This window comes from Rhinoderma darwinii, chromosome 10 (assembly GCF_050947455.1).
Source record: "Rhinoderma darwinii isolate aRhiDar2 chromosome 10, aRhiDar2.hap1, whole genome shotgun sequence".
Classification (NCBI taxonomy): domain Eukaryota; kingdom Metazoa; phylum Chordata; class Amphibia; order Anura; family Rhinodermatidae; genus Rhinoderma; species Rhinoderma darwinii.
Window position 1 is genome coordinate 54,215,890 of NC_134696.1, and position 12,929 is coordinate 54,228,818.

General features: G+C 44.3%; 1 protein-coding gene across 1 annotated transcript in view; it reads left to right on the forward strand.

Moving 5' to 3' along the window:
* The first annotated feature begins 9,405 nt into the window (after positions 1-9,405).
* Positions 9,406-12,929, forward strand: part of CYTH2 (cytohesin 2) — a 57,617-nt gene continuing 54,093 nt past the window's right edge. The window contains exon 1 of the mRNA XM_075839944.1: positions 9,406-9,620. Within this exon, the coding sequence (XP_075696059.1) occupies positions 9,602-9,620 (19 nt within the window). The 5' untranslated portion in view covers positions 9,406-9,601. The remainder of the gene's footprint in view (positions 9,621-12,929) is intronic.

Here is a 12,929-nt window from a genome sequence, read left to right on the forward strand (position 1 = left end):
ACGGGGGGAACTTGTTAGATCTCAAGGCAGCTGGGACCACAGTCACAAGGAAAACCATTGGCAACACATTACGCCGTAATGGATTAAAATACTGCAGTGCCTGCAAGGTCCCCCTGCTCAAGAAGGCACATGTACAGGCCCGTCTGAAGTTTGCAAATGAACATCTGGATGATTCTGAGAGTGATTGGGAGAAGGTGCTGTGGTCAGATGAGACTAAAATTGAGCTCTTTGGCATTAACTCAACTTGCCGTGTTTGGAGGAAGAGAAATGCTGCCTATAACCCAAAGAACACCATCCCCACTGTCAAGCATGGAGGTGGAAACATTATGTTTTGGGGGTGTTTCTCTGCTAAGGGCACAGGACTACTTCACCGCATCAATGGGAGAATGGATGGAGCCATGTACCGTCAAATCCTGAGTGACAACCTCCTTCCCTCCACCAGGACATTAAAAATGGCTCGTGGCTGGGTCTTCCAGCACGACAATGACCCGAAACATACAGCCAAGGCAACAAAGGAGTGGCTCAAAAAGAAGCACATTAAGGTCATGGAGTGGCCTAGCCAGTCTCCAGACCTTAATCCCATCGAAAATTTATGGAGGGAGCTGAAGATCCAAGTTGCCAAGCGACAGCCTCGAAATCTTAATGATTTACAGATGATCTGCAAAGAGGAGTGGGCCAAAATTCCATCTAACATGTTTGCAAACCTCATCATCAACTACAAAAAACGTCTGACTGCTGTGCTTGCCAACAAGGGTTTTGCCACCAAGTATTAAGTCTCGTTTGCCAAAGGGATCAAATATTTATTTCTCTGTGCACAATGCAAATAAATATATATAATTTTGACAATGTGATTTTCTGTTTTTTTTTAAATATAATCTATCTCTCACTGGTAAAATTAACCTAGCCTAAAAATTCTAGACTGTTCATGTCTTTGACAGCGGGCAAACTTACAAAATCAGCAAGGGATTAAATACTTATTTCCTTCACTGTATCGTTTAATATGATTAACGAAAACAGCAATTTAACCCGTTAGTGACCGCCAATACGCCTTTTAACGGCGGCCACGAACAGGCTTTATTCTGATGCATATGCCTTTTTACGGCACTGCATCAGGATAAAGTAAACAAAGCAGGGAGCGTCAAATCTCCCTGCTCTCAGCTGCTAGAGGCAGCTGAGGGCTGAGAGCGTCCCTGCTCTGCCGTGTGAGATCGATATAAGTATTGATCTCACATATTTAACCCCTCAGATGCGGTGCGCAATAGCGAGCACCACATCTGAGTGGTTTTGGAGAGAGGGAGGGAGCTCCCTCTCTCTCCCACCGACACCCGGCGATAAGATCGCCGAGTGTCAGTGTCTTCTATGGCAGCCGGGGGCCTAATAAAGGCCCCCAGGTCTGCCTGTCATGAATGCCTGCTAGATCATGCTTCTGGCATGACCTAGCAGATGCCTGTCCGTTTTAAAAGGACAGGCAGTAATACACTGCAGTACAAAAGTATTGCAATGTATTATAATAGCGATCGGAGAATCGCATATTAAAGTCTCCTAGTGGGACTAGAAAAAAGTAAAAAAATTGTTTAATAAAGTTAATTTTAAAAAAAATGTGAAAAAATATGAAAAACCCAGCTTTTCCCCTTACAAAATGCTTTACTATTAACCCCGACTATTAACGACCCCGACTATGAATCTATTACATTATTTAACCCGCACGGTGAACGCCGTAAAAAAATGTAATAAAAAACTATGGAAAAATTGCTGTTTTCTAAGAATCCTGACTTAAAAAAAATGTTAGAAAAAGTGATCAAAAAGTCGCCTCTACTCCAAAATGGTACCAATAAAAACGACAAGTCTTCCCGCAAAAAAAAAGCCCTCATACAACTGCATCGGCGGAACAATAAAAACGTTACGGCTCTTCAAACATGGAGACACAAAAACAAATAATTTTGAAAAAAAAGCGTTTTTCCTGTGTAAAAGTAGTAAAACATAAAAAAACTATACAAATTTGGTATCGTTGCAATCGTAACAACCCGCTGAATAAAGTTATTGTGTTATTTATATCACACGGTAAACGGCGTAGATTTAAGACGTGAAAAAGCGTGGCGAAATTTCAGGGTTTTTTCTATTCCCCCCAAAAAAAAGTTAATAAAAGTTAATCAATAAATAATATCTACCTCAAAATGGTGCTATTAAAAAATAAAACTTGTCCCGCAAAAAAACAAGACCTTATACAGCTATGTCGACACAAAAATAAAAGAGTTATAGCTCTTGGAATGCGACGATGGAAAAACGTAAAAAATGGCTTGGTCATAAAGGTTTAAAATAGGCTGGTCATTAAGGGGTTAAATTAATCCCTTTCACTGTGATTCGTAAATAACATGTCAGCTTTATTACATGTAAGTACAATTACGGTGATACCAAATATGTACCTTTTTTTATGTTTTACTGCTTTTTCACAATAAAAACAATTTAAAAAAAATTGTGTCACTGAATTCCAAGAACCATAACTTTTGTATTTTTCTAATGATATAACCATATGAAGACTTGATTTTTTCGGGAAGAGATGTAATTTTCATCGGCATCATTTTAGACTACATGGGACTTATTAACTTTATAATTTTTTTTGGGGGGGGAATGCTATTCCGACACTGTTAGGCATCCATCACAGCCTACGTTTGACGTATATTAAGAGCTTTTTCTGGCGTATACCTTAAAAGTATCCCAAAAAGATGATATCAATGGGGTCTATTCCATCCAGTTCAGCCTATTATTCTGCAATGTTAATCCAGAAGAGGCAATCATAATAAATCTCCAGTAATCTAGTACCCATAACTTGTAATATTATTACATTCAATAAAAACATCAAGGCCCCTTTTAACCCCTAATGGCCAAGCCTGAGAAGGCCTTAATGACCAGCTAATTTTTTTTTTTTTTTCGTTTTTGCCTCTCTGCCTTTCAGCAGCTATAACTTTTTTATTTTTTCATTAACCCCACTGTATGAGGCTTTGTTTTATGCAGGATAAATTATTATTTTTTTCCTGCGCAGTTTTGGGGTACAAATAGATTACAGTGTAATTTAGGTAATTGAATATATATATATTTTTTTATACTGTTCATGTTTCATGCCGATTAACCTGTTAAATTCCAGATGGGGACTAGTGGTTGCATGGCCATGTCTGAGCGCAGCCCTCTCCATTCTACTCTATGGGAGTTACGGAAACAGCCAAGCAGCGCCTGCCTGTTTGCCTAACTCCCATTGCACAGAATGACGAGAGCCGTGCCAAAGCTCCGCCCTCTAACACTAATCCCCGTCTGGAACCTGGGACCGGCGGCCACTTACCAGGCAAAACGGGGGTCAGGTGAATACACCATAAATGTCTAAGTTGGGAATACCCCTTTATATAATTTTATTAAATTAGCTGGAGTAAGATGCAACACATTTATTAAGGGAGAACGTCTCTTATTAAATGTGTCACATTATTCCCCTGGTCGTGTGCCACAATTGTGGCACAACGACCACACACCCCACACCCAATCACAAGTGAGGAGTCCCCTTTGATCACGGTTAAATGGATAGGATTTGAGTTTCCTCCGATTCCGGCCATATTCACAAGACTGCTCTAAGTACAGGAGCTGTGTTGTGCCCACGGTCGCTGACCGCCGGCACGTCATACTCAATGGCAGCCGCGACCGCAGGACACTCCCTCCCCGGAGACACCAGCACATGCGGCTGCAGTTCTCCTCTGCTTCCTCTTTAAAGGGCCAGCGCGTGCACCAGTAAAATGTCCCTATCCAATCCCAATGCATCCTGGACTATAAAAAGGACTCTGCACTCCTCATGCTTGCCTGAGGGTTGTTGTGTTTACCTATGTTCATCTGTGCCAAGTGTCATCTACACCAAGTGTCCACCACGCCAATCTGCAAAGTCTTCTATCCAGGTACTCTTGTCCTAAAGACTTTCATTGACTATTGTTCGGTCAGCTGCTACTCCACTACGGCGGAGCGGCCTAGTGGATCTGCATACCCCACAGTCATGACAGTATGTTCAGGCCATGGATCCTGCTTATCAACCCAAAACAGCAGTCCAGATAATGCAAGCAGACATGCATGACCTCCGGGCACGTCAGGATCAGCTCCCAGATGCCGTAAACTCCATAATTACCCATTTGGATATTCCTTCAGTGCCTCCTTTGCTGCTTCCACTACTCCGCCACCTGCTATCCCTCCTGCCTGTTCTGGGTCTGTAATTTCGTTGCCTCTTACTCCTCACTACGACTGGGATTCTAAGACCTGTAGAGGCTTCATCAACCAGTGTACAATCCACTTCAATTATGTGCACATATTTTCCCCTCTGATGAGGCCAAGGTTGCTTTTATTATCTCCCTCCTCTCTGGCAAAGCGCTGGCATGGGCAAACCCCATCTTGGAACGAGATGGTCTGGAATTCTCTGATTTGCCAATGTTTCTAGATACTTTCCGTACAGTGTATGAAGATCCGGGCCGAACATCTTCTGCTGCTGCCTCACAATCAAGGAGAATCAACTGTAGGGGAGTACGCCATCCATTCCGTATGCTGGCAGAGGAGCTGGCTTGAAATAAAGAGGTCTTAGTGGCAACTTTCTGGCAGGGACTGGCCTCTCATATTAAAGATGAACTGGCAGCTCGAGAGCTTTTATCTACCTTGGATGCCTTAATACTCCTGGCAACCAGGATCTATATGAGGATCCAAGAGGGAAGTTCGCCGGGAGAAGAGGTCTTGATGGCTGGCACCCACATTTCAAAGGCCTCTACTGCCCTGTCCTGTTGCACCTTCAGAGGAGCCAATGCAAGTAGAAAGACTCCGACTGTCCAACCAGGAACGGCAGCGCAGACGTTCGACTGGGTTGTGTCTGTACTGTGGTCACAACGGACATTTCGTGCGACAATGCCATCAGAAGCCAGGAAACTTCAGCACCTAGGCTTGATTGGAGAGACAATTCTAAGTGAAACTACTCCGACTACTAAATTCTCTCTTAGAATTTATATTACTGTGTCTATCGTCACTAGTGAAGGATCACACTCTGTCCCTGCTTGTTTGGATTCTAGAGCAGCAGCAAACTTTATCCAGTAGGGTTTCGTAGACCGTCACCACTTGGCCACGGTTCTACTGGATAAACTTCTGGCGGTTGATTCTGTTGATGGAAGACACTATCCTGTCTATCACCAAACCTCTGAGACAACAGATTGGTGTTCTCCATTCGGAACTAATAACTTCCTATGTCCTTTCTAAAGCTGTTAACTCCCACCTGCTGGGAACGCCACGGCTTCGCCAGCATGCTCCAGTCCTGGATTGAAATTCCGGAGAGGTCCTCCAATGGGGACCCCGATGTCTTCACCGCTGTCTGCCTCAGTTTCGTCCTGTTATTTCTCCACTGCCTCAGTCTCTCTCTGGTCTGCCTCCACAGTATGCTAGTTACGCAGATATTTTTAGCAAAAAAGAGGAAGAGGTCCTTCCTCATCGTCCCTATGACTGTCCTATCAAGCTGCTCCCTGAAGCCTCACACCCTTCTTAGACGGGTTTATCCTCTCTTCTTGCCAGAAACCTAGGCCATGTCGGAGTATGTCAAGGAGAAACTTGAGAGGGGGTTCATCAGGAAGTCTACTTCGCCAGCCGGAGCAAGATTCTTCTTTGTGGAGAAAAAAAATGGATCAATTCGACCATGCATTGACTATCGTGGGTTACACCTAATCACGGTCAAAAACAAGCACCCCTTGCCGCTTATCTCCAAGCTCTTCGACAGGATTCGTGGAGCCAAGCTTTTCACTAAGCTGTATCTACGCCGGGCTTCTGACCTGATAGGTATTAGCAAGAGTGACGAATGGAAAACCGCATTTAACACCCGAGACGGTCACTATCAGTATCTAGTGATGCCCTTTGGACTGTGTAATGCTCCAGAAGTGTTTCAAGAATTGTAAATGGCATCTTCCGTGATCTTCTGTATGTGTGTGTGGTGGTGTATTAGGACGTTATCTTGATCTACTCACCTGATCTGACGACGCATTGGAAGCATGTACTCCAAGTCTTGTTGCGGTTAAGGGGGAATAGCTTATACGAGAAGTGCGTATTTGAAAATAAATCCTTGCCCTTCCTGGGTTACATTATTTCTGATCGTGGTCTTCAAATGGATCCGGAAAAGGTGAAGTCCGTCTTGGAGTGGCCACGTCCTCAAGGTCTCCAAGCTATACAGAGGATTTCTTGGAATTTTTATCGACAGTTCATCCCAAATTTCTCGTCTCTTACTGCTTCCATCTCAGCTCTTACCAAGAAGGGAGTGAACGCTAAGGACTGGACCCTTGAGGCAGAGTCAGCATTCTCCAAACTCAAGAGCGCCTTCACTTCTGCCTTTGTTCTTCATCATCCTGAGGTGACGCGACAGTTTTCCTTGGAGGTTGATGTCTCTTCCATTGGTGCTGGAGCACTCCTGTTTTACAAGCATTCCAAGAGTAAGGCAGCATCATGTGGATCTTTCTCCAAACTCTTCTCTCCTGCTGAGCGCAACTACTCCATTGGGGACCAAGAATTACTCGCTGTCAAGCTGGCCTTGAAGGAGTGGAGACACCTGCTGGAGGGGGCTGCTCATCCCATCATCTTCACAGAGCACAAAAACCTAACATATTTGCAGTCTGCACAGCGACTAAATCCTCATCAAGCCAGATAGTCGCTGAACTTCGCCAGATTTTGATTCTTCTTCACCCCCGCCATGCGGACAAAAACATTAGGGCTGATGCCCTGTCTTAGTTATTCGAGACAGACAACTCTGAAGAAAGTCTGAAACACATTATTAATCCTTCTAGGATTATTGATGTAAACCCTCTACTGATCAAGGATATTCCTCCTGGAAAAATTTTCGTCCGTCCTGCTGACAGGAAATAATTTCTCCACTGGGGACATAATTCCAAACTGGCTGGGCACCCTGGTGCCCGCAGGACTCGGGACTTTATTGCTCATGACTACTGGTGGCCCACGCTACCTAAAGATGTTTTGGACTATGTTTTCTCCTCTACTAACTTGCCTTAAACAAATCTACCCATTCCAAACCTGCTGGTCTGCTCCAACCTCTGCCAGTGTCTGATGCCCCCTGGCAACACATCACCATGGATCTTGTTACAGACCTTCCGCCTTCTGCTGGATGTACGACTGTTTGGGTAGTGGTGGACCATTTTTTCAAGATTGCACATTTCGTTTCATTAACTAGCCTTCAGTCAGCTCTTTGTCTGGTAAATCTGTTCATCCAGCACATTTTTCGTCTACACGGATTACCCCTCCATATTGTGTCTAACCGGGGTGTACAGTTCACATCTAAATTCTGGAGAGCCCGGTGTAGTTTGTTAGATGTGAAGCTGGACTTTTCTTCTGCTTACCATCCACAGTCTAATATTAGGTCAAGTGGAAAGGATCAACCAAATTCTAGAAAATTATCTTCGTAATTTTGCTTCTGTAACATGACAATTGGGTACAGCTTTTGCCTTGTGCGGAATTCTCATACAATAACCATACAAGTGAGTCTACTGCTTCCTCTCTATTCTTCATTGTATACAGTCAGCATTCACGAGTTCCTCTTCCTGTGCCAGCCATGTCTCAAGTGCCTGTAGCCAATTCTTCCTTCGGGACTTTCCTTCACATCTGGCACCAAACTAAGTCCGCGATTCTTCAGGCAGTTGATCGCATGAAAAAATATGCTGATAGGAAAAGAAAAGTTCCTCCTCAGTTTTCCCCCGGAGTCAAGGTCTGGCTGTTTTCATTCGTCTTAAGATTCTTTCCCACAAATTCGCTCCCAAGTTCCTTGGCCCCTTCATGGTTTTACAACAAATAAACCCTGTGTCCTATAAGCTTCGGCTGCCTCCTACCCTCAAAATTCCTAACTCGTTCTATGTGTCCCTCCTAACGCCTGTGGTCCTGAAAATAGAACCAGTAAATCTCCTGGTTCTACAGTTGCTCCCAGCGGTTCTTCTGACATCTTTGAAGTTAAAGAGATCCTGGATAACAAGAGGGTAGGAGGGAAGACTTTCAATCTGGTGGACTGGAAAGGGTTTGGTCCTGAGGAGAGGTCTTGGGAGCCAGAAGAGAACATCAAGATGTTCCTCCTACGCTCTGGACCTAAGAAGAGGGTAAGGTGGGGTACTGTTGTGCCTGTGGTTGCTGACCGCCGGCACGTCATACTCATCGGTAGCTGCGACCGCAGGACACTTGGAGATTGCTGGTGTCTCCCGCCCTGGGGAACACCCAGATGCAAGTTCTCCTCTGCTTCATCCAAGGTGCGCTCGCTTGTTAACGGCCTTAAAGGGCCAGCTCGCGCACCAGTAAAATTTACTTATCCAATCCCAACGCATCCTGGACTATAAAAAGGACACTGCCCTCTTCCTCCTTGCCTGAGCATTGCTGTGTCTACCCATGTTCGTTATGGCAAACAGTCCCTTAGTTCTATCCTGTGTTCCCGTAATTGTGTTTGTTCCAGTGCGGTCTAGCGACAGAGTCGAGTTCATCTTCTGTGCCAAGTGTCATCTGTGACAAGTGTCATCCAAGTCTTCTATCCAGGTACTCTTGTCTTAAGACTTTCATTGACTATTGTTTGGCCAGCTGCTACTCCGCTATGAGCGGCCTAGTGGATCCACATACCCCACGGTCGTGACAAGCTCCTGCTTAGGGAATGAGCACTCACTGGAGCGCTCAGAAGCCTCTTCGACGTCCTTGTAAATGCTGGACCTGCACCGCCCGTTGTCGAAGGACAGTGGGCGGTCATGTTGTCGAAGCCTTCTTTACTCTAGACATAGTTCACAGGCGGTACATGAACTAGTCTAACTTTGACTTCCCACCTTTGTACCCCACCAAGCTCTATGTCTTTCTTGTAAGTTATGATTATCTTTGTACAGCGCTGCGGAACATGTTGGCCTTATGTAATCAACAAGAGATAAAATATATAAATATATGACTTTTCAGTTGACTACACTACAGGTGGGTTTATTTAGTTATTTCAGTTTAGTTATCACGTTGCTGATATGTATTAATATGAGGCATTTTCCAAGACACTGTAGTTGCACACATTGCACTTATGATAAATTCCATCAGCATTTCCTTTCAGGACCTCCTTGGATTCCCCGCCCTTATCAACCCCCGGTTGGCTTAGCTGCGTACGTATCTGCAGATCCTATTGGTCAATGACCCTGCCATTAAAGCCGTTCTCCCGCCTTTATTACGGAGGATAAGTCTAGGATTGGTCAAATAGTATATCAATCAGGAAGGAATGGACATCCTCGAGACAAAGAGGCTCTATACTCCCGCCCAACAAATGCTCGACACGGATCAATAGCGCGACGTGATTGGATGAAACTACTGTCGGTTGCTGAAGTAGGCGTTGACTGCGGGTGGCTGCTATGGAGGCAGTGGGTGGAGTTTAGAGGAGACTGGTATTGGGGGGTGGTCAGCCTGATGAAGGCGAGCCGGTTAGAGAACGGTGGGAAAGATTTATTGGAGCCGTTTGTATAGAGCGTTATACGGTAGCATTGGATTTTTCTGACGTGAGGTCGTTGTTTCGGTCAAGCGAGTCTTCGGACTTGTCACCTTCCTGAACATGGACGATACCATTTACAGTAAGTGCTGCTCTGGATGTTCCTACAGTTACATTGACTGGGTTGGGTGCATAACCCGGCGTGTGGTCTTTGATTTATACGGCCCCTATTTCAGTTTTATAGGCTCTTTCAGGGCAATAGGCGTCATCAGGCAGTGGACAGGATGCTCCATTTTCTGCCCTGGGATGGGGGGCGGGAGTAGCAGTATTGTGCATGGGAAGCAGCGTGTATGTGGAGACGATTCCATTTGGGAGGGGAGGAGGGATTGTCTGTGCCCTGCAGTTATGCAGGTTGTAGTGTGGGTCTGGTTACTACGGGCTGGATCCAGTGTGTTGTGTAGATTGTTATCGCTCCAACACCTGATACAGGGAAGTAAAGGCTTTTGTTGTGAGGATAGGGGAAGCTGTAAAGGTGAAGTCCTAGTGAACATAGGGGGTGATGTTATGGAGCCTTGTAATGTGAGGCTGTAAGCGGCTTATAGCTGTGGTGGTGTGTAGGAAGGTAAAGCTGGCTATAGACACAGTAATATGACTGATCAGCCATGTATGGTGCCCACACACTTAACGATAATTACCGATACCACCAGATCAATCTAGACTATCGCTCAGTAACATTAGCGGTATCAGAACGGCGCTCATCAGGTAAATTGCTGATATCCAGCAGTGTCCGGCTCTCTAACAAGCATGGGAGTCTGGATGACAGGGCTCCAGGATTAAAGGGAACCTGTCACGTGGTACACTGTCCAATCTGAAGACCGCATAGTATAGACCAGAGGCAGCTGAGCAGATTGATATATCGTTTTGTAGCAAAAGATTCAGTATAATTTGTAATTTCTTGATCTAAGTCTCTTCTGATTCTGGGCTTAGGAGTCCAGTGGGCGGTTCTACTGAGTGACAGCTAGCTCTTTGTTCACACTAAAAGAGACTCTGTCACCACATTATATAAGTGCCCTATCTCCTACGGAATGTGATCGGCGCTCTAATCCTAATCTAGATTACAGCAGTGTTTTTTATTTTGAAAAACGATAATTTTTGAGGAAGTTATGAGCAATTTTAGATTTATGCTAATGACTTTCTTAATGCCCAACTGGGCGTTTTTTAACTTTTGACCAAGTGGGCGTTGTGAGGAGTATATGACGCTGACCAATTAGCGTCATACACTTCTCTCCATTCATGTCCATTTGTACTTAGCACAGCGCGATCTAGCGAGGTCACGCTGTGCTGACACATACACCCACATTAACTTTACTGAAGTGTCTTGACAGTGAATAGACATCACCTCCAGCCGGGACGCGATGTCTATTCACAATCCCGACACTTCTGTAAAGTTTGTGTGGGACTTAATCACTGCACAGCGTGATCTCACAAAATCACGCTGTGCTGAGTATGAATGGAGAGAAGTGTACGATGCTGATTGGTCAGCGTCAGACACTCCTCTTTATAATGCCCACTTGGTCAAAAGTTAAAAAAACGCCCACTTGGGCATTAGGAAACTAATTAGCATAAATCTAAAATTGCTCATAACTTCCTCCAAAAATGATCATTTTTCAAAATAAAAAACGTATCTCCATTACAGCGCCGATCACATTATGTAGGAGACAGGGCACTTACAATGTGGTGACAGAGCCTCTTTAAGTGAAGGTTTTCAATCAGTGATTAGGACCGCCCACTGGACTAATAAACCCAGAATGAGCAGTTTTGATCAAGAAATTACAAGTTATACAAAATCTTTTGCTACAAAAATATTTCTCAATATTTCTGCCCCTGGTCTAGAACATTCTTTCTTCAGATTGGATTGCATTTTTAATGTGTCAGGTACCCTTTAAAGATTTACCTTCGGCTCCTAAATCTAAAAATTCATCTGTGCTAGGGCTCCATCGGAATGGAGCCCTAGCACAGATGTGCTCGAAGTCTTACTTGTATTGATTTTCCTTTATACTTTTTAATGTATTACTAAGAAAAGAGGAGCAACTGTACTCGTTTATTACAGCACTTCGATGCATAATATCCCCTGGGGCTGTACAAAATAGATATTACAAAATAATCTGTAGTGATTCACAAAACTGACTGTCTAACTGCTTCACGTAGGAAGCGGGGCATGAGCCAGCTGGAATGTGGGTATGGCTACCACTGTTAAAAGGGCGTCTGTCAACAGACTGTGTAAAGGAGTTGTCTCGGGACAGACATTTCTCCAATTAGTGGGGGTCATACTGAAGTGATTCCCGCCCATCGATAGACTAAGACTCTATTTAGCTGAGCGCCGTTCACGGTTGTGTGCGGAGTGTAAAACGGACCGTACACAAACTGAACACTGCTAAAGTCAACGAGCCAATTCACATGCTAAATTTTCCAAATGGTCTGTTGGTTTGCGCAGAGAAAACCTCAGCATGCACTCTTTGGGTCCTATTCTCCAAGACTAGCCCTTTCAACTCAATGGGTCCTTAAAAAAATAAAAAATCGGACAACACACGGTTGCCTTCCAAGTGTGGTCTGTTTTTCACGTACGGTATGGTCTGGTAGAAGATGCTGAAAAGAAAGTGGGAAGGTTTTTTGTTTTTTGACGACATGAAAAACTGATGGAAATACGGGCAAATGGAAGGTTCTCTGACAACTCATTCAGCGCAGATCTAAAATCGTGTCTTTCCGTGATGAAGTACAGACCACTTTTACAATGCTCCTCTAAATAAAGCCTTAAATACTATGAACGACTTTAAAGCAATGTTTTAAGTGATTTAAAACAACTTGGAAGTTGACTCCTTATTAAAAAATATTTTTCTTTTTTAAGATACAGCTTCCATGTATCCTTGAAGCATAGACACTGGATTCCGTCAGGTCAGCTGAACTGACGGCTGCAAGCTGATCCTACATGTCTCCGACACACAGGATCCTGCTAAAAACAATCTCGTCTAAGTTAATGAACTTAGATGTGATCGATAACAGGTGGGTCCTGTGTGTGTGAGACAAGCAGGTCCCGCTATCACCGACGCAGTCAGTTCAGCTGACCTGACGGAAACGACTTTGAGCACAAGATGCCACTTCTATGTATACAGGATACATAGAAGCTGTATCTCTAAAGTTTTTTTTTTTGTTTTGTTTTGTTTTTTTCGTATAGAAACCAATTAAAAAGTTGTTTAAAATACCAAAAAACAAAGTGTGCCATGGTGTACATAGCCTTTAAAGCGCCCCTCCATTTATGAAAGAAAAACAATTTTATAGTGCAAGAGTTTGCTCAGAGCGACGGCACTGAAGATAGAACGTGGGGGGGCACTACAAAACACCCCCATGTTCGGTCTTCAGTGCCTGTGTTGCCGCTCATTAGTGCAGCGCCGGC